Source organism: Hippichthys cyanospilos, chromosome 15 (assembly GCF_059441005.1).
Source record: "Hippichthys cyanospilos isolate Australia breed blue-spotted pipefish chromosome 15, RoL_Hcya_1.0, whole genome shotgun sequence".
Classification (NCBI taxonomy): domain Eukaryota; kingdom Metazoa; phylum Chordata; class Actinopteri; order Syngnathiformes; family Syngnathidae; genus Hippichthys; species Hippichthys cyanospilos.
In genome coordinates, this window is record NC_142383.1 from 13,947,518 (window position 1) to 13,970,836 (window position 23,319).

Sequence of the window (23,319 nt, forward strand, 5' to 3'; positions counted from 1 at the left end):
TTCAAAAAGCCAGCGTTGAGATAAAGCAGAGGGGATCATATGTTGGGTCCAAACAACGCCCCCGATTTCCCACAGCTTGCTGCAGTAACGAGACGAGACGAGAAGGCTATCATAATGGCGGAATAAAATCTTCCATGTGCATGTTTCTCCATGGGTGATTTACCAAAAAGGTAAAACAGAAGTTCTGTGTGAGGGAACTCACGGTGCATTCAAGGACCCCATATGGATTGAATACGGGAAAACAGAAACGGTCTCGCTCGATCCGTGACAATTTTCTCCGCGCAAATCAATTCTTAACACTCGTACAAGTTTACTTTTGTGAAACGTACTCACTGCCTCTTTGATGGCTGGACAAGAAATCGAATGAATGAATTTGTCATTTTAAAAAATGACGATTTGACAATTTGATAGATTATGAAATCAAGCGGTAGAATGCTAAATGGGTGCTTTACGAAATATGATTACAACAGTTACTAAATACTTAATTGTAGTATTTAAGCAAGTTATACCCAAGCTATTTTTTGGACAAGCTATCAATGAAACTTTTAACATTCAAACTAATATAAAATCAGTTTTTATTATTGTTGTCCGAACATTTTGCTCATTATTTTTTAAATAAATCAAGCTCTTAAATGTATGTTTCTTGGGTTTTTTACTTTGATTAACTTGTTCGCTGCCAGCCCAGTCAAAAGAAATCTTTGACGTATATAACCGTCATTGGCAGTGAATGAGTTAAATGTTCCGCAAAATGGTCGATTATCTCAAATAATGCATTTTTATTTTGGGGTATATGCCAGCATCTTACAGTGACTGGTACAATAATTAACTCAAGCGCTGCTAGCCCAGTCAAAAGAAATCTTTTGACGTTTATAGCCGTTATTGGCAGCGAATGAGTTAATATCGTAATTAACCAGAATAATTTTGTATTGGTTAGCGCTATTGTCTCACATCACGTTTGATGTTCGTTTTGAATTTTCATCCAATTATATTTATATTGAACTTTGAACTCCACAACATTTTTACGTCTTTCTATGGCGCTTAGCAAGTTGAGAGGAAATTTACCGACAAAATTCTCGTCGCATATTGAGTGTCATAAAAAAAACAACAACCCTAGTTTAATTTGAAATATACGACCTAGCATGCAAAACGTTCGATTAGCGTTATTGTCTCACATCATGCTTGATGTTCTTCCTGAATTTACATCTGATTATGTTTATGTTAAACTTACGACATTTTACGGCACTTCCGAAATTTAAGAATGAAAAATCAGGGACAAGATCTCCTCACGTAATAAGTGTTTTGGAAAAAAAAAGAATGCTAGCCAAACTAAAGTCTTGCAAGATTTTCAAGTGTCTCGCAAGCTTCAAGAATTTGAAAGTGAAAATTGTGCGTACAAAACGTCCTGAATAGCACTAGCGTCTCATAACATGCTCGATGTTCTTTCCGAATTTTCGTCCGATTATCGTTCGGTTGAACAGAACTGTACGACACTTTTACAACATTCCACACTGCTTTAGGAAAGTGAGAGTGAAAAATCTCGTCCACGTAAAAAGGCGATTTTTAAAAAAGCCAAAGCTAGCCAAGCTGAAATCTTGCGAGATTTGCTAGCCTGTGATCTCTAGTTGAGGTGAACATTTCCTTTTTTTTTTTTCTTCGTTTTTTTACTAGGCAGACAAAATATCGCACTGGGACGACAGCTGCGGCACAATTAAGGGAAGTCCTTTGCCTTTGCGCCGTTAAAGGCGACATGAATAATAAACATCACAATGAGCCTATGGTATCCACTGAAAGAAGTCATTTTCTGCCCCGCAGCTGAAACAATACAAGCATTGAATATCGAGTTCACAGATCAGTCAGTGGACCGTGGACCCCCCCCGCCCCCCCACCCCCCCGAATGAGGTCACTGTCTCATTTGTCGAGTTATTCACGAATATAATTCACTGACGATTTTGCGAGATTTGCTCCACTTTTCATTCCAGTCGGATCACTTGAATGTTTTTTACTTTAAAAAGACTTTTCCTGTGATCCTCCCTTTCCTCTGTTGCCCCTCTCAGGATTCGGCAGGAAGTCTTGAACAATGGGACCCCTCCGCAAGTCTTGCGTGCCGCCGCTGAGGATCCCGATATACATGTAATGCACACACGTGCGGCCATGTTTAATGTTCGCAGGTGCGCGGACACAATGGCGCAAACGGGGAAAGTGAAGCCAGCAATTGGACAAGTCGAGCAACAGCTGGAATTGTTAGTGCGACGCTAGCTTATTTCAAAATTTTACTGACGGTCGTTTTGTTAGGGTTCTACGCAGAGTGAGTCAGTAGTGGTTAAGAAATCATTTCTCGACAGATGTGTTTATTAGGGGCAAGGGCTGTATTTTTACAGATGCATGTTTGGAATAACATTTACACCAGTGGTCCTCAACCTTTTTTAACACCTGGGGGAAATTTTGACCCAATTTGGGCTTTTTTATATTTTTGGTAGAGGAAAAGCATACCAAAAAAACAGGAGGCTAAAATATTGCTTTGCTTGTCAAAACGTGACGACTTTTAATATGCCACGCTGCCGTCCCTTTTACAGTAAATGCTTGCAAACAGCAGGTCGAGAGGTACACCCTGTCGGTGTTTAATTTAGCCCATGTTGGGCTAATTTACTGCCATTTAAAATGGGAAATATTGTCACTTTTGGACATATTTAAAATCCAATGTGTTATCATGCAATTCTTCTGATTTTTGCATTCATCCTTTCAACGGCACCTCGCAAATGGGGCGCAATAGAAATTTTTGTGTTGACACCTCAAAACCATCGGGTGGCGCTAACGGCCAACTTATGACAATTGCAAGCCTTTCAATGACTTTAATGATTGGCTTAGCCTGGACAAGGCTTCAAACATCATAATACTCTACATATGACAAAATGAATATTCCTATTTTGAGTTCATAAATATATAAATATACAGCGTAGTTACTTTTGCTGTTATCACATTTTTACAATTTTTGTACATAAAGGCGGGGTAGGTTACTTTAGTACTTGAGTTCCTAAAGTGATCAGTACATTTTACCTAAAGTAATTGATTATTTGATTACCGTAAAGTGAATGATTACTGTAGTAATTAATTACCTAATGTCATTGATTTCATTTGTAATTAAGTAATCAATTATTTTAGGGAATTAAATAATCAATAAGTTTAGGTAAAATGTGCCATTTTAAGCTGTCCTTTAGCCAAAACTCTTCAGAAAATTAGAACAAAAATGTATTGAGGTCGAATGTTTTTTAGGAAAACCTAAAAATACGTCTTTGGGATCGAATGACTTAAAAAAATACTTGAAAATAAATAAGCAAATCGATAGAGGCCTCTATTAGGCCTTTATTTTGACTTTTTTTTTTTTTTTTGCATAGCAGCCATGGGCATTTCTTTCCTCATCTGCAGATGTGTTTAATAGGCCTTCAAAATTTTTCCTTGATAGATGCTGCTGTTTTGGTTAGCAAGAGAGTGCCATTGGGCTCAGCGGTTAGCTTTTAAGTGTGTTTGTGAATGATAGCATCAATGAACTCAGGCCTTAGTACTCACCAGCCAGTTTTGTGGCCCGATGGGAAAGAAAGGTCATCCATTTGAGTGAGGCTTTTTATTTACGGTAATGCTTTAATCCCGAGCAGATGAGAAGTTCAGCGTGCACCGAACAATGCTCCGGCCTCTCAAAACATGTGATTCGATAGGTGGAGGAGTCAAAGCAAAGTCGATGAGGGGGCGAGCCTTTTTGATCTCAATCATCATCCGCTTACCAAAGGGGGCGCATACACGCACTCACATGAGCGGCCGATGCCTCAGGTCATGTGAACCCCCTCAATTGGTGCCTTCTCCATTTAACAAACACCCCCTGGAGACCTGTCAAAAGGAGCCAAACTCAACCTGTTCAACATTAGCTTGCCGTGCCCCAGAGCAATTTATGTTAGCATTAACGTAACCGCTTCATGGGCGTGGTGGAAATGGTTTGTTCCACATATTTGCAATCAGACGTTTGTGATGAGAGTGGACTCAAATGAACATGGGAGAGTATGCCTATTATCGAGATGCGTTGCGGAAATTGTAATACTGCTAAATGAATGGTAGATAAATACGGTACTCTTGTTTTGATCCTAATTGTGTAAATGTGATGAACGGTGCCAATTTGTGAAAGCTGAGGAAACTGGAACCGAGCTTAAAAAAAACAACAACAATAGAACATGAGAAAGGAATGCCCAGATAGATTTTTTCCTGCATTTCCATATCAAAATTTATTTCCACCCACCTTTACAAAAGTTTAGCATTTCTTTTTTCACCTCACGTTACAAACTAGAGATATTAGAGATATTTAGAGAGATACTAGAGATATTTTTTTCAACTGTCAATTACCTCAAGTCAGTGCTTCCCTAACCTCTTTTTCAGGACCCCCGCCCATGTTTGGGATGTGGACCTTGTGCTATGGAGCTCCAGCAACAGTCAACAACTCCTGACAAACACTTGAAAACGGACAAAATAATCATCCCCCGGTAAGAGCCCTCCCATTCAATGACATCCACTATTTCCTAGCAAATCAAATATCAGGAATTAATTCAACGAATCGATAAAAAGAACTTGAGGGTTTGAGGGTCTTTTAGGGGAACCACTGTGTGAATGCCTCTCAACACGTAGCATCTCGTCGTAAAAAACACACCCACGCCAGATGTCACGGCTTGAGACGTTGGGGAATATGATCCCTTGCAGTACCGACGGCGGCTTGACACGCCAAGAATGTGTTGTCACGCGTGGTTCGCCCAGACAACTGTGTTTGCGCCCGCATGCCTCTCACCATACATCGTGTTATGCAGTGTGTGTGTGTGTGAGAGGCATTACTGAATATTATCCAACAATGTGACCGGAATCTTGAAATTTATGTTTGGAGAAACTGGAGTGATGTTTTTGGACTGTTGGTGACCATTAGTGACTGTAGATGAGCGATTTTTTTTCTCAATTTGCGGTGAGGCCTTTTTTTGTGCAAAAACATATTTAGACTGCATTAACTGACGTCTAATGAAATTGTGAGTAATGTCCTAGATGTTTATTTACTCAAAAGGAGCGAAAATTTTTATTTTAGTAAAAGCGTTTTGCAAATTAGGATAGATTATTGGGAGCAAGGCCTGTCTTTCTACAAATGCATTTTTAGATCACTAATTCTCCTGATAAGTTTCCTCTGTGACAGAGTTGCTTTCAAGGGGAAAAAGATGGCTTGGAATTTACAGCAGTTCCTTTTTCTGGCTCATAAACAGTTGATTTCGCTTTGTCATGTAGCGACCATTGTTAGATTTGTCGCGCGTAATCGGGGTGACCAGAGGACAAGGGAGTGCTCTGGTGTTACATCACTTCCTTTGCTTTCCCATTCACTCCCTTTTTATGATTAATTGTAAAGTCAGTCATGCAAAAAATGAAAACGTCAATGTACCCCCTCCAAAAAAAACAAACAAACGTCATCACCCAATTTGTCACTTGGTACATCATCAATTTAAGAAAAATAAATCTGTACCTCAAATTAGTATCAATCTTTTTTCCATCCAAATATATATTAAGTGGTAATTATGAGAAACATTGCATTAAAAGTCATTCTAAAAATAGTCATAAATTCTAAGAATATTACGACAATTTTCTGCAAAAAGTCCCATCACAAGAAAATTTGCAATTTAACAAGGATAAATCAGTAACTATGTTATGTTATATTATATTATATTATATTATATTATATTATATTATGTTATGTTATGTTATGTTATGTTATGTTATGTTATGTTATGTTATATTATATTATATTATATTATATTATATGATATTATATTATATTATATGATATTATATGATATGATATGATATTATATTATATTATATTATATTATATTATATTATATTATATTATATTATATTATATTATATTATATTATATCCTATCCTATCCTATCCTATCCTATCCTATTATATTATATTATAAATGCTCTAAATTATTACTTGAATAGATTCATGGCATTTCTGGTTATTGCAATGTGTAAAATGGCTTTGATATATGCAATTCACGGTGACAGTTTCAAATCCCAGATTGAGGTATCACTGTAAACTGTGACAGCTAGGAAGCAACAATGTCTGATTCTCCCTCACATCCGCCGTCAAACAAAAGGAGATATGCCCGCTACAAACAAATGATTCATTTCTTTTGTGGAAAACGGCAGGGAGTGGGCTCATTTGTCAGCATCCAGGATGTAACCGAAGCCCTGAGTCAGTGTTGACAGAGTCAAAGGGGTCAAGACCCGAAGCTTTGCGTCCTGTCAGCCAGCCACAAATTGATCTCGTTAAGTGATGCCCGTGTGTTTGGATTGTTGTTGTTAGCTGCCCTCGGGGGACTTAGAGTAACACTTTGAAGCCGGACGCCTCATTTTTACCTTCCAGGCGAGAATCAAAGAGACTGGAAATCAAGATGCAAGTGATGGGATTTGCATTTTCTGATCATGATTGCGCTCATTTTATCATAATCTAGCGTTTAAATTTGCCTGTTTGCAGATTGCGTTTTGAGCCTTCTCTGTTTTTCACTGCAAAACATTACTTCCTTTTTTCTGTATGTTTTTCTCGTGGATAACTATGCTGACAACGGCAGTTCTCATATATGGTTATAAGTAACCCCTGGAGGTTACGTGAAGGCGCTTTGAGGGATATGTGAGATTTTAAAAGCGTTTCTGCAGTTCTTCGCATATCTAATTTAATGCTTTTTATTGCCTGGACAGGGACAGTACATTTTTCTTTTCAAATTAAGAGCAAATGAATGGGAACATGTAACTTAACCCAAGCTTAACTCAAATGAAAAGTCCCCTCTTGTGAAAATGTTCTGTTGTAGAGTAGATCTCTTCTGTACGTGCTACCAAAAACCCTTTGGCATAAATTACCTGCCAATTTTGGCTGTTCACAGCAGTATTTGCCCCCTTAACCTGACCCTATGACTCTACTTCCTGTATTCACGGAGGGTGACAATACGAGAAGCTGCACAATTGTGAAAATGTGGTTCCACTGACTTCCTACTGATTTCTTCTAATCATGTCATCACATTTTGCTGTTTCCTCGGAATCACTTTTTTTTTTTTTAACAATCCCGCTCATCGCATTTGTTATTTCTCTGTACTGTATGTACAAAATCGGCATCCACACAATAAATGAACGCAGTGGTTCGGAATGAGCGGCGATCAAAAGGAGAGGTTACAGGGGGTGAAGTGAAGCTATGTTCCTCCGCTCGTGCTTATCTTCGTCTGGTTAACGTCCGTGTTAAAAGCATCGGCGAAGAGGGATCTGCTTTCTTTCACGCCAACTTGACGCAAGACGCGACACAGGATTTGCTTGTTCGCCCCCAGTGGCATCACTAAGTCAGGCCATGAAAATCATGAGAAAGTGGTATTCGCTTACAATGTTGGTGGTCTGTAAAAGCCGATGACTTAGATTAGAGTTAACACACTCTCGCGTCACCGTCAGCTGCTGTCTGCATTGAAAAATAATGCCCGTTGACAAATGTTATGACAAAGACGAAAAAAATGCGACGTTACAAAAGTTATATCAGTAAGGCAATTTTCTGCAAATAAATTCCGAATTAATTTGACGTTTGCTGGAATAAAGTTGTAATGCTTTGAATGCATCATTTCTGACAAAGATAAAGTCGTAACATCGCATTAAAATAGTGAGAAAGTTATGAGAATGTATTTTAGGGGTAAAAAGTATGAATAAAAGAAGTATGAAGTATGAATAAAATACTACTAAAGTGAAAAAGTAACATTCCGAAAAATGATCTAATATTCTGAAAGAAAAAAATGTAACATTCAGAAAGCTGTAACGTTATGAGTGAAAACTCACATTATTGAGGGGAAATTTGTAGCTATGCGAAAATTGCAAAAAAAAAAAATGGAAAGAAAAGCGATAAAAAAGCGAAAAAAGATCTTCCCCCATACAACATATAAAACGTTAACACTTTAATTAGGAAAGAAAGAAAAAATATTATGTACAAAAAAACAACACTGCCATCCAATGGTCACAATTATCATTACAGTGCACATTTGGCTTATATGAGGTAAGCATTAGTCAAGGGTGTCAGCTACCGTCCATAAAAAACATATTTGACGAGAATTTTACTATCTATTATTGTTATTGCTATTTTAAAAGACAATAATTCTCGTCCCTGGCACTGAAAGAGTTAACATTGCAACAAAAAATTGTTCCAAAAAGTTTTACGTCATATAATTCAGAAGATACACAATATGAATCAACATTTTAGTGGTAATCATTTTAATCATTGCAGCCTACTATCGTCTTCAATTTTTATTTGACTTTTTTGGATTAATAGCTTCGCCGATCCACAAGTCATACCATTTTTAGCCGTCCGCGTGATTCCCCGCGCCATATATAGCGAGCTACCGCTTTGCTGTCGTCGACCTAAACGCGTCAGAACCGTTCTTTTGTGTACATTACAAATTCCTTGTGCGTTCTCCGGAGATAGATGTCCCTCGCAGGGCCCAAATAAGCAAGTAAAGATTCCCCGTCAGACTCGATAAAAACAAATCTGCTCTCAAAGGGATTTTGTCTTCGTTAGCTAGCAGCAACGGCAGCACGGCGCTTATTTGTTTTCTGGATATTCTAAGAACATGTTGGCTTAAATTAGATAAGGACTCATTATCTTGTCCGCTCCTAATGCTTTTCCTGTCTGCAGATGGAGTGGGTGCATTAGAATAGGAGGAAACTCACTGTAAAATGTTGCTTTCAGGGGGAGGGGAAAAAACACCACTGGAGGTGCGTGAAAAGTACATGGGGGGGTAGTAGTGGAGAGAATGGTGAGGAAATGCGTGAGATATCTGTCAGGGATGAAGACAGGAAGAAGTTTTGTAAGCACACAGGGTTGGCATGCAGAGAAAAGTTAAACAAATGCGGATTTTCCAATCCCTCTATTTCAATCGCAGGGCCTGATCTCAACCCCATAGAGCATGGTTTTTTTTTTTCTTAATTTGAAATTTTCAGATACAGATTGAGCAACTCTATCATTCCCAATGATGTATTTTTACATTTTTAATCCGAACAATAAGGCTCTGAAAATGACTGTTAATACATTAATTTTACTCTGTACCTTCGTTTGTAAAGTAATCTATTACTTTAGTACTTTTTACCATATATAATTGATTACCTTAGTACTTATCTAAAGTACTTAATTGGATGAGTACTTAATTACCCAAAGTAATAATGTCTAAAGTGATATATTGCTTTAGTACTTGAGGTATTCAATTATTTTAATACCTAATCACTTAAGTACTTTTAATACCTAAAACATTTCCTACTTTAGTAAAGTAATCGATTAGTTTAGTACGAAGATCATTAATTACTTAAATCTTTTTACTTCGCCAGCCATTTTTTGACCATGTTTCAGCCAAACATTTGAATTGGGTTTTGAAAAAATATTTATACATAAGTAAATTAATCAAAAGCCATCGTACTTAATAAAGTAATGGATTAGCACTTAATCGGATTAGTACTTAATTACCTTAAGTAATTAATAACTTAAGTAATTGAATGACTTTCGTACATGATTTAGTCATTTACTTGAATAATTAGTCATTTTGGTTTTAGTTTTAGTACTTTTACTCACATTGTCATTACTTTTGTACTTATCTAATATAATCAATTACTTTACTTAAATCATGAAATACTTAAATCTTTTTACTTCGCCAGCCATTTTTCGACCATGCTTCCGCCAAACATTTGAACGGGGCTTGAAAAAATATATACATATACCTGGTATTGAATGTCTGGAACCGTAAACGTAAAATGATGTCTTTGGGGTCGAATGAGTTAGTTTATTTTCAAGTCAAAGTTTTATTGGAAATGAGTTTGAAAGAGGTTATTCCTGTCATCCCATTCACTCTGGAGTTTACGAATCCTGTTTCCATTATTTCCTCTGGGGGAAAATATTTGCTAGTGAACCTTGTAGGTTCCACTGTATACATTTACATGCTAGCCCGTGTATGTTATGGTAACGCTATTGAAGCAAATGCGCTTTCGACCCAGCTGTCACTAAAACAGACAGAACATTGGTGTAAATGTTCACTTCCTGGCACTAGTATGAATTTCCCATGCTCCGGCGGCAGACCAAGCCCCCCCGAGTAAGGTCCCGCTTGCTAGAGAACATCCCTCCTCCTCCTCCTCCTCCTCCTCCTCCTCCTCCTCCTCCTCTCCTTCCTCTTCATGCTGCTGCAGAGCTCGGTCCCTCAGAGCACAGGCGGACGCGCTATGGACTAGATCACACTTTTCAGTCTTTCTGGGGAGGCCGGGGGGCGTGCGCGTCGGGTCGTTCACTCGTCCCCTGTCACCAAAGTCGGCGGAATAATAACTAACGGTCCGCAGTTTGACGGAGCCAAAATGACTTCAAGTTGGCCTGCCGCGACAGCTGCGCTCACTGGTGAGTTCATTATTACGGCACTTAATCAAATAATTGCTACCAGGCGTTTTTTTTCCAACGGCGCTGAGATCATTAAACTCAGCGTGATATTTAGTGTAACTATACAGTGTCTATGAAGTCATTTCAAACACACAGACTTATTGTTTATCATAAAGGCGCATGTTAGTGTGACAAGGGTGTCCAAGTGGATTTAGGTCTAGGTTTCTAAATGACAGATTTGTCTCGTTTTGACCTCTTGTAAACACTTGAATTCAATTGAGCTGTTTCACAAGTGTAAAAAATAAGATGGCCATCCATTTGAATATGTTTGGCAATAAACTCTAGTGTAGCCAATCAGGAGACGGTTAGCTAGACAGGTGTTACTTAGCAATAGCAGCTTTTTGGCCTTTTTTTTTTTTTTTTTCAAATACCACAATTTGCACCAAGGTTTAAAAAATTCTTAGCAGTTGGACCTACTCTACATTTTAATCAATTGAAATGGTGTCAGACTGACTCGTTTGAAAATTAGAATAAATGTTGAATAAAGTTTTCCCAGTTATTAAACACCCGCTTGGCTTATGTGTAATAAACCCAACCATTAAAATGACATGAGTATGCAAGTTTGTTAAAATACTTTTTGAAATTTGTTGCATTTCTGCATTTTTTTTAACAAATAAGCAAAACCCCGGTCAAAAAAGAACAATATTATTGCTTTTGCTGAGGGTGGAAAAATGAATCACAAGATTTGTTGGTGAGCTTATGCTAAAAAAAGGTTTCCACAATTGTAGAGTAAATATTGGTAACCCTGGGTCAAAATGACCCATGATGTTGAGAAACAAAGGTAACACGCAAATATGCATCATGTTTTGCCTTTGTTACTTTGTGAGTAGGTTTCCAGTTAAAAAAAAAAAAAAAAAGTTTGGGAGACTTTTGGATAACTGCACACCCGCCGGGTCATATTGACCCTGAGACATTATTGCTGTTTTTGTGAAGCGACCATCTTTCATTGGTTAAAACAAAATATTGCATTTGGATTATACACATTTTGGACAGGTTTGGGTGATGAAATACACCCCGGGTCAATGTGACCCGGCGACATTATTTCTGTTCCTTGCAAACAAATGTAATGGCAGGGTTAATAAAAAAAAGATGCCTTAAAATCAAATTTAAATTGAAGTTTTTATTAGTTGTAATTATTGTGCATTCCAGGGCAGTGAGTTACGTGAGATCTTAACTCTCTGCAGAAAATCTAATTTGATTTGAAGCCATGACAGGAACAGTGCATTTTCAGATTGAAAGCAAATTAAATGGAACATGGACGAACATATTGCTAAACTGTGTTACAGCAACTCCTCTGCTAAGTATTTTCTCCCTTTATTTTAAGTTTTTGACTCATTGTTAACAGGCACGCAACTTTCAGGCAGACAAGCCGGAAATAACACAATCGTTGAATAAAATATGCAGAGTGATGCCAATACAAATGTAGATCTGATTTTCACCTATCCAAAATATGCTTTGTCTTGGTTCAATAGTACTTGGCTAAAAAACATATTTCGCTGTGAGTAGATCTTTAAAAAAAAGTTGAGAACCAATGCTTTTGACACTTTAAGGGGCGTGGCTTAGGAAGTGACATCACGAACTGGATTTTGGTTGGCTGATTAGTTCAGTGTGAGTTTCTTAGTGCTAGTTGCTTTTGGCATTTTTAATTGCTGGGTTTTTGGACTGAAAAACTCAATTTAAAGTAAAACAACTTCATGACTACAGGATATGTGTTCAAAATTAAATTATTTTCTCCTCTTCTCCCCGCAGTGGAATTTGTTTCAAATCCAGTGGCAGTTACAGTCAAGTTGTGTCAGTGAATGCATCACAGTGCGGTGTTTACACTCTGCTGGAAAAAAAAGCTTTGCCGTTGCCGTGCGAACACTCGTGCGGCGTCAAAACGTCTGACTCACTCGGGTGCCTCTGCCATGTAAAATCAGCAATATCATGTTTTCCGTACGGAAACCTTTGGTGGATCCGGGTTTGAATCCTAGCTTTGACGTCCCCATGTGGAGGTTCCAGGTTCCGGCCTTGCTCGTGTGTCTTTTTTTATTTTTATTTATTTTTTTTTTTTTGGGGGGGGGGGTTCTTCTGGCCTTCTCTCACCTTCCATTAACTTATGTTTGTATTGTTAATAATTCTATTTTGATCTATCCCTCCTGTATATTGGAGTGCAATCCCACTTTTGACCACTAGATGGTGACACTTTTTTCTTTAGTTTGATATGGAGTAACATGACATGAAGAATGAAAGCAAAAGTACTGTATTGCAGGTTAGAATTCCAAACAGGAAGCGTGGCAGATAACATTCCACTTGCTGTCAACTGAAAATGACATCATATGCTTATGGCTCAGGTGACGACCAATCACAGCCCAGGTGTTTTCTGGTCTTGTTACATTCACAAGGGGAGCTGTGATTGGTGGCCATCCTGAACAAATCCCTCATGGACTATTCTGCCTCACCATAAGTACCTTTACCATATGCACACATGCACCTTACAAATCCTGCACAGTGCAGGAAAGTTGCTGAATACATATTTTGCACTACATGATATTTTTCACTTTCATCCTCATATGTATAGTTTCTTCTATTCACCCGACTCCATAATGTTTTATTGCCTACTTTATTATTTGCTCGATTGTGGAATGTAGTCTGCTTTTGGAAGTGAGCAGAATAAGAATTTATTGTGTAGTATTACTATGCATATGGCAATAAAACTCTTGAATTTATCTGAAACTGAAGTACATCATTTTCAGTTGATGGCAAGTAGGAAGAAACATGTTTTTAAAGATATTAACTGTAAAGAAAGAATAATTTTGTTATTAAATAAATTATACACAAAACATTAACTTTTGACTGCTGAAACGGATTTAGAAGTTTCATATCCCTTTAAATGAAAGCTGTAAGACGACGCGTCTTTTGGGGGTTTCCTTCAGTCGTTTCCAAGTCGGTCAACCTTGAGGGGTAATAAAAAAATATGTTGGATACGATGACATCACCCAGCGAAATCAACCATGTCCCTCTTTAATATCAAATTGCCCCACTTGTCCACATAACGCTGACTTGTGATACTAATTAAGATGGTTAGCTCCAAAAAAAAAATATTGGTTCTATGCAGAAGCTCATGCTTCCCCCTCGACCCCCCCCCAACTCTGTGACCTCGCCGCTGTCTGTTCAGCTTCTTGCTGATTATTCACAAGTCAACCTGGTTGTACTTAAAGCCGCTAAAAACTGCTCCGCTGTGACCTCACCTGCATAAGAAGCTACAAGCTATCCCATGTTGCGCTACACCCCCGTTTTGGGTTCCCCACCCTAGAGGTTATTGTGATGGCAAGCATTTAATCTCCTCAAATTCCTAACGGAGATGGGGGGGGGGGGATAACAGGTGGTTTGAGTTTGAACAGGAATAAAGGGAAGGCGGCATCTGGCTTCAATCAGCTGGTGTTCGAGCGTAGTCCCCGAGAAAAGGCTTGTAACACACCATGAAGTTAACGACGCTTTTTATTCATTAGTAAACTTCAAATGAACATTGCAAGGTGGTGCGATACCATGTTCGAGGTTTCAAGTCGTTGCGCTTTCACCTCTTACCCTCTTTACTGGGATTCTGTAGGAAATACAACACACTCTCAAAGACCTTTTGCTTACATCCTGGATGCACAACAAACCATCTGCACCATCTAATTATTCTAACACTTTTTAACCCTAACCTTACTCTTAGACCTAGCTATATATAGAGTTCTAATCCTAAATTTAACCAACAGTTCTCGAGTGGGGGTGGGTGCTTAGGGGTACGTGGAGGTACTTTATATGGTATGTGAGATTTTAACAGGATTTCTGCACTCTCTAAAACAGTTAGGTTAACAGTTGGCTTAAAAATGATCAAATTGTTGGTCAAATAAAGATCATGAATGGACAAAATTGTATGCAACTCGCTGACTCGTTTTATACAACATTAAGAACAACATTATTTTTTGGGTTGTCTTTGTTTTGTTCTAAAAACAACCTATAAAGTTCAAATATTGGGTCAGCTAGTAACCAAATCTAATGTAATGCTGTGACGGGAATAGTATAGTTTTCTTTTCAAATTAAGAGCAAATTAATTGGAATATGAATCGTTTTGTTGTGAAATTGTGTTACAGTGATTAATTTTTCAAGGCATTTTCATTTTTCTGACATCCTAACGCGGACATTAATGGCGCAATTGTACAGCAGATGGACCAAAAATGAAAAATGATTTAACACGGTCTCTGTTCTGGAATTGCCAAATAAATTAGGGATATCTCTAGCTTGGTTAACTGTTATTCTCATTCAATTAGAAATTTTTTTGTTTGTTTTTGTTTTTGTAGATATTTAGACTATTGCTTTGTTGTCTGGAAGTTTTCCTGTTCAACAGTGTGCTATAGTCCAGCAAAAACAGTAGAAGACCAAAAACTCAGTGAAGCTTTCTGAGTTTTTGGTCTTCTACCCTTTTGCCATCCTATTCTTTGTCCATTTAACATTTATGTTGTATTTTGTCCCATCTTTTAATCTTCACCTCAAAGGAAACACATTGAAAGAAGACACTAGGGAGCTGAAATTTCACCCAGATGGTGACAACATGTCAAAGTTCTACATGGTATGACCACACTACCAGGAGTGTTCCATCCTTTGGCTGAAATACGTCGTGAATGTGGAAGAAAATGACAATTTTTTGGTCATTTACTGCCACCTTTTTTTTTTTAATGGCTAACGCTTCAAATATGCTTCGAGGCTAACACCTTTCGTGCTTCCATTTCGCTGGTGTGCAGGTGCGACTTTTCACAGGCTGCAATTCAAACTAAAACCATCTCACCTCATCAAGGGTTTTCCGGTTTGTCCAAACACCTTTAATAATTCACAACCGCAGTCAACGTCGCTCTTTCAACTATTGATGTTTAGTCATGTGACACCAAATGGGCGCCTCGCTTTATCCACTAATATTCCATCCCTGTTAATGCCCCTCATTATGCGCACAAAAGGGACTTGACGTTTCCTCATAAGTGGTTGGTTTGGTTGTTCTTTTGTTGAGGAAATCTACTGCGGCTGTATTTCACGGCTGGATATCACAATGGCTTTATTTTTCTATTCTTCGAAGAGAGCGTTTCATTTTAGATCTCTGATTATAGAAAGGGCGTGAATACAAGGAAACATGTCAGTAAATCGAGGGCGGGGAAGCTTTTCCTACAGAGGCCTTGGGTAACATATGAAAGAATCAGAAGTAAGATGTTTATTGTTATGCGTTATCAAGTTTTTTTCACCCCAAGGTTCTCAAATTTTGCTGGTCCTGAGAGGTTCTCCAAATCCTAGCACGGGTTTTTGTCGTACAAAAAAATGGATCTCGATTACAGCCCTCAGATGAAGAGGAAATGAAACTTTTGTGGTTTGTCGTTGCAACCGATGCTCCTCACACGCACTTGTTGCAAAAACACGTCCAGAAGATGCATAGGTACCAAGATTGAAGTCTCATAAGATTTTTCCGACCGAGATTTGAACTCGTTTGTTTTTCAACCTTCGGAGGTTCTGCAGTAGAGTATAAAAAATTGTCAAGGGTTTGACAAACGATGATGTCACTTTTTTTTTTGTCAGACCGAGAAAAACGCACGTGTCAGAAACTGCTGTCAACTGTCATGATAAAATTTGGACTGTTTATGCCTCATGCCACTGGAAAATGAATTATGTCAGCATATGGCGATGAGGTGATCTCGCTGCATTCACTGTCATAATTTTGAAACCATAGACTCAGCATGTTAAAGTCACATGACAACCTAGCAGAGCAAGACAAGAATTTTGTACTGTGCACAAATACGTACAGGCAGGAAGTTGCAGGAAGTGCTGTATAAATTTCTTTGAGTTTTCTCGGGCTTCTCTGATCTCAAATTCAGCTCAAACCCACATAATTCTCGAAAATCTACAATTAAATTTAACCACACATACTCTACTGATAAGTTAACTCAAATGTATGTAAAATGCAGAACAAAAACGTAATTGCATCGTACCCTCTCAAACCGAGCTCACTATCAAATCGTAATCCTTCTGAATCAAGCCGAATCGATTTATTCTACTTTCAAAGGGAGCTGTCCTTTAATTCCTTAAATCAAAAATATATATCATAAATCTTTTAATTTTCTCCATTAATCGGGTATGTCTTAGGTACGGATGTTGTATTGAAGTTTAATGCTCCTAATAACCCAGTGCGCCCTATGAAATAAATGGAAATTTCCAAAAGTAGACCTGTTCAACGAGACTGCACTTTATTAGTGATTTATAGTATTAAATATGTGGTAATAAATATTTTCTTGTTGCAAAACCTTTGTTTCGTCATGTGGATTGTAATAGCAATACAATAATAATTTTCATATTTTTTTTTTAGTTTCAGGCACTTTGGTGCACTTTTTTCTTTTTTTCCGTTTTAGACTAAGCTATAACCCGTATAAACACGCTAAAAATAATAGTTGTTGAAAGTTGATTTATATTGCGTTTTTCTGTTGTTAATGTTAAATGGATACATGTGTAGGTATACTTAAACAATTTTCATCAATAATAATCTTATTTATATTCAGCGCATCGACTGGGGGGGGTGTGAAAAGTTTTCTCTTTTCTAGGGGGGGTCTGGCAAAATATAGTTGAGAAAGACTGGGTTAGGTTAAGTTGTGGATTAAGAGGGTTAAGTATTTGAAATCGGGTTATGGGTTAACTGGGGTTGGGTTAGGAGTGTAGTAGTTTGGGTAGCAATAGTAAATTATGGTTTTAATTTGCATCAAGTGATGTGGTTTTGGCTTATTTGAGTTATTTTCTGTATCAACCATCCCGGATCACTTTGGGATAAAAGAAAGGCAGATTCATTTGGGATTGGTTGCCAGTCAATCATAGGGCAAAATAGTATAGTGACAGACATTTTGACACCGCCACCAAGCGGGCAGCGAGCACACGCCAGTTACCCTCTTCACTATCAATGACAGCTGATTGACAGTTTTCCGCCATTGATCCCCGTTATTATCCCCGTGAAGTGTTTGCTTGAAGAACCTAATCTTCATCTAAGTGGCCTCTGAGCCCAAAAGCAAACACGGACTCGCACTAGACCTTCTACGCTAATCCATTCAACAACAACACACACACGCGTGCACACACTTTGGTTGGGAAAGCGATACCCCTCAAAGCAAGCTTCAGATAAAGAAAACACCCGTGAAGGTGCGACAACACGTTCTGGGAGCTTCCTTTGGTCTTAACCTTTGCTGGAAGGTCATGCCACACAGACAGACTCATGCTGAACCCATAAGGTTCCAATGCCGGAGCCTCTGAACAGCTGAATTTTTTATAGCTAGCTAGCTAGCTATATATGGTCTATAGGTTATGGATGGATGGATGGATGGATGGATGGATGGATGGATGGATGGATGGATGGATGGATAAGCAAGATAGCTAGCTAGTAAAATAGGTAGCTAGCTATCTAGATAGATAGATAGATAGATAGATAGATAGATAGATAGATAGATAGATAGATAGATAGATAGATAGATAGATAGATAGATAGATAGATACAGACAGACAGTTAGCTAGCTAGCTGTTTTACCTAGCTAGCTAAGTAGCAAGAGGATAGATAGATAAATAGATAGATAGATAGATAGACAGACAGACAGACAGACAGACGGACGGACGGACGGACGGACGGACGGACAGACAGACAGACAGACAGACAGACAGACAGACAGACAGACAGACAGACAGACAGTTAGCTAGCTAGCTGTTTTACCTAGCTAGCTAAGTAGCAAGAGGATAGATAGATAGATAGATAGATAGATAGATAGACAGACAGACAGACAGACAGTTAGCTAGCTAGCTGTTTTACCTAGCTAGCTAAGTAGCAAGAGGATAGATAGATAGATAGATAGATAGATAGATAGATAGATAGATAGATAGATAGATAGATAGATAGATAGATAGATAGATAGATAGATAGATAGATAGATAGATAGATAGATAGATAGATAGATAGATAGATAGATAGATAGATTCACAAGACAGCTAGCTAGTGAAATAGCTAGCGAGCTAGGAAAATAGCTAGCGAGCTAGGACAATAGCTAAATAGATGGATAGATTTTTTTATTTGTTTATTTGCATTCTGGCACATTACAATGTCAATTTGAATTTGTTGAATTGTTCACTCCTAGTACACACAAGAAGTACTCACATCCAAATTCCCTTTGATTTGAGGCAAGGCTAAAGTTTGCCCGAGTTGGTCACGCTTTATAGGCAGGGTGAGGTTGACTGGCAGTTTGCGGAGTGGCTACAGGGGGCTCGTAAATTGTGGCGCAGTGGGAGGTCATTAAATTGTTGCAGTTGGTTTTGGTGTTAACGTTTGGACCGCGCCTTTTTTCTCACTTTTAATTTAGTACATCATAAATGTGGAGAAACGTCAAAAAGTGAGGCGGACCGGGCGGAACAGACTAGTCACATGTGCGCATAAATATAGTCGCACGCAACATTGTGAAACTTGTAAGATCTTTGATGCTACGATATGCAGTTGTCTTGTGGTAGGTGCTGCTGTTTTGATTAACTGCAGTATAACCAAAGGCACATAAGGGCCAACTGGAAGAGTACGCCTTCGATCACCTATTCTAATATGACATACGCCATTACAATATGATAGCTTTTTTTCTCCATGCTGCTGTTTTGCTTAGCAACAGTTGTCTGCTGTCGAACTGCTTACAAGCCGGGAAAAACCGTAAGCACCATTTGAGTGCATTTGTTGTCTACATGTTTCATCAATGCACCATATCTGTCCAACCTTTCCATCACCCCCCCACTTCCCTTTCACCCGTTTCTCCCAGGCCAACAACAGGCCGGAGCCATCCATCAAAGTGATATCATGGCGGGGGCTGTGTTGGCCTGGGGGCGACGTGTTCGCATTATCGTTCTTGACAGGAGCAGAGAAAAAAATTGCCAAATGGGAAAAGGGGAGAACTTGTTGTTAAGTACCTCGCTGGCTACTTTTTGTCATGATGCTGTCATATTAGCAACGCATATAATCAGTTTAAACATTGAGATTTTGTTCATGGAACTGCGCAGATATTAAAATACACGACTTGTTATATTTTCTCTTCAAATTAAAATGTTGTATTCCCATTATTATTACTTGACTTAACTCTGGCTGTATAGTTTTATTCTTGTAAAAATATATTGATTATACTCATTTTTTCTGCAAAATGATGTAAATATTTTTTTAAATATGAATTTTTTACCTCATAATCAAGCCATCTAATTTTCACTAAAATGCATTTATCGTTCCTTAAAATTACAACTTTGTCTTTGTTTTTCTGACTTGACTCTAGCTGTAATACATTATTATCATAAAAAGAAAATAATACTTTTTATTGCATAATTATATCCTATTTTTTCTGGCATTTTTTTGTTATGTGTAGCATACGTCGTGTTATTAGTTTTTCTTTTTTCTTTGTCTTGTTTTGATTTTCCCCATGGAATTACAATTTATTTGCACAAAAATATAGCTTAATTCTTCAAATGTTTATTTTTTTTGAGCAACAGTACTTTTATCCTGATAAAAATGTAATGTTGAATTCTATTTCAGTATTATTAAAATATTTATTATAATAAATAATATATAAATCGTAATAATAATTAACCAAAAAAATTATATTTATTTTTACCGCTGTAGCTATTATAAAAGCATGATATAAATTAAGTTGTATTGTACATTAATTAAACGACTTTATTTTTTATTCATTTTTTATGTAAATATTATTTTACATGGCTGGATGGATTAAGATCATAATCTACTAATTAGATGCAACAGCATCTGTTTCCACTTCAGGCCTTTTCCCCCCAAAATCTTGAATGTTCTTTTAACATCACCTTAATTGACTAAAATCTGGTTCCTTTGATGACTTTTAATGATAGCATAACACTTGTAATGTGATACAAAGCCGGCTATTTGCAGAGAGTGACTTCTATATGTAGTCATTATGCAGCTTTTGATGATGTGAGCTTATATACTCTTTTCTTATTCCAAACAAACTTGCGGCGATGTGGAAGAAATGTGAGTTTAGCCACTCCACTTGCTGCGAGTCTTCTTGCGTGTTGCTTATTGATTCTGGCAGCGAGGTCATTGTGTGACCCTGGGGTGTGTGCGTTTGTGTGTCCATGTGTATATTTTTTAGTTTGAAGCCCCCCCCCAGCCCAATCATTCCAACTCCTCTGTGTACGTTCAAACTGTCGCCATCAGCATATTTAGCAATAGTTACAAAAAGAGGGTGATTTTGCGGGGCGATGCATTGCTCTAAGATGAGGGGGGGTCAGTGATGATGATGATGTCATGTGAGGGTTTTAGTTGCATGTGTTATCCTCCAGTGGAGGGAATACATCTGGAAGTTGCACACAGCGGAATGTGACACCAAAGCTCGATGAACGAGGGATGAAAAGAAGAAAGCAGGGACGGACAGAGATAAATGGAGGGACGGCAGGGAGATGGATGATCATCCTCAGGGGAGAGAAGGTGAAAAAAAATTGCTAATTCATTATAAACATGGTACACATACGTCTTGAAATGTGGCTTGTCATTCATCCGGTCCTCTAGAGGGCGGTAGTGTGGCGTCAGTCCAGATGTTTTGTTGATACATTAAGAAAATGAAGTGGTCAATGAACAGCAAAAAAGGATTTTTTTTTAACTTACTCATTTTTTTTAATTGTATTGCATACTATTATAAATTCTCATAGTTTGTTCTCGTAAAATTCCACCATTATTCTCAGCCGATGTTATAATTTAGCAGCTATTATTCTCATAATGTTATGTCTTCCTTCTCATAAAAATTTTGACTTTACCGTCCTAACTTAATTTCTCTTAATTGTTTCTATTGTAGCATTTTATTTACCTTAGACTTTTTCACATATTAAGAAAACAATAATCGCATCGTATTTTCACTTTATTCTTATAAAAATGCTAATTTAGTCTTTTATTCTGATAAAATATTTTTTTAGGATAATGTTTTGTTATATTTGTATATGTTTCTATTTCATATATCTAATATATTATTTAAAATATTTTTCTGTGATTTAAAAATTGTAAACTTTAAATAATGTTAAGTATGATATTTTTACTTGATTGTCATAATACAGTATTCTGACATTATGATAAAAAAAATTCTACCATCATTCTACTAATGTTACAACTTCATTCTCTATCAATGTCATTCTCTTAGAATTTTTTTTGTAATATTACAATTTTCTGATATTTTGGTACTTTTTCCTCTACTCTTACAATTATATTGTTGCCTTTACCGTTATTGTATATTTAATGTTCAAAATTAAATTTCCAGAAACTACCAATTTATTTGAACAAAATTAAGAGATTAGATTAGATCCCAAAAATGGAAAAATTTGTAATTTTTTCTTGATTACTCCTGTTCTTCCACCCTTATCATCTCAACCGTATTGGAATGCAGCCACTTGGGTCCCTGCAAACAAGCCACACTGTGGCCACGTGCCAAGATCGACAAATATTGTCCGAAGTTTAGCGGAAAGCGTGGCGGCTGGAACGGAACAATATGAGAAGAATGCGATACAGTCAAACACAATAGAAAAAAAAAACGGAATAAAGGATGGGCAAGGGATAAAATAAGATCAGGATGAAAGAGCAGAAGGAAATCTGGAAATATTTGGAGCTCATAATTCGTCATGCCTGCAGGCTGTCCCGCTTGGCCGTGCCAGGAAAGAGAAGTAGCCTACATGTATTACGATGTTTGATGCAAGCATATTTGCCCAGAAAAAAAAAATCTCCACTGCAGCACGGACACTTTGTATTTTCATTGACGTCGCCTTCTTTGAAAAAAAAAATCAATTTCGACTTCCACCTTTTATTGCTTTTTAATCATCAAAATGGGTTTTAAAAGCTAATCTGGATCCGTCCTACACGCGTACCCGATTAGTTTTCGTTGACTGTTGTTAACCTTTAAAAGACGGATTACCGCCTTTTACGGACAACGAACAGGTGCCGATCCGAAACCCTCTTATCAGCGGTTCTGGTTTTTGCCGCTTGAAATTTTACCCTCGAAGACGTATCGTCGTCCACTGAGCGTAGCATTGTGAGGGGGCAGCGTTTTATGGCATGTTTTTGCTAGCTGACACGGTGCCAACATCAATCAGGACCACATGGACGTTTGACTGAAAACAGACTCGCAGCTGAGTCTTCTGGCTTTTGTTTTGGAGCCTTTTCGATAACACGTTTCAAATGAGGGATTGTTTTTCCATGTTTCTCTTTGCTTTCTCAAAAACCTCGCATCTCAACTGCTCTGCCGTCTTTGGGTGTGTGACAAGTATTGAGGGTTGTGTTCTCGTTAAAGTAATTGGACTTGCCTGAATTTTATGCCTCAGCCCAGCAGGTTCGATGTAGCACTAGGCCAGAAATACCAATGAATTAGAGCAAAATGGTTTGTTTTTAATAGGCTCGTTTTTTTAGTCCCGAAGCTGGTCATTAGGCGTTATCCTGTTAGCATGATTATCCTTCAGACTTTTTGATTAACCTCGAGTAGAACTGTGTGTTGACATATTGATATATTGTACTGAGTTTAGAGGGTTTTTTTTCATTCCTTCATGTTCTGCAAATGTAAACATTTCTTCTAGTTTGTTATGCTAGCTATTTTAGGGCCGAATGCTAACAGCAGCACATGTAAATAAATGTCAGATTGACCAAGTTAACTAACCAATCAAAGTCCACCTTCCAATCAATAAACCAACCAACCAGATCTAGTGATTAACATAACATGGTGACAATTTATAATACTTATAAACAATAATAGAACA

General features: G+C 37.7%; 1 protein-coding gene across 1 annotated transcript in view; it reads left to right on the forward strand.

Moving 5' to 3' along the window:
• Positions 1-10,309: 10,309 nt before the first annotated feature.
• itga1 (integrin, alpha 1) overlaps positions 10,310-23,319 on the forward strand; it is a 42,140-nt gene continuing 29,130 nt past the window's right edge. Inside the window, exon 1 of the mRNA XM_088435786.1 lies at positions 10,310-10,470. Coding sequence (XP_088291912.1) covers positions 10,431-10,470 — 40 coding nt within the window. The 5' untranslated portion in view covers positions 10,310-10,430. The remainder of the gene's footprint in view (positions 10,471-23,319) is intronic.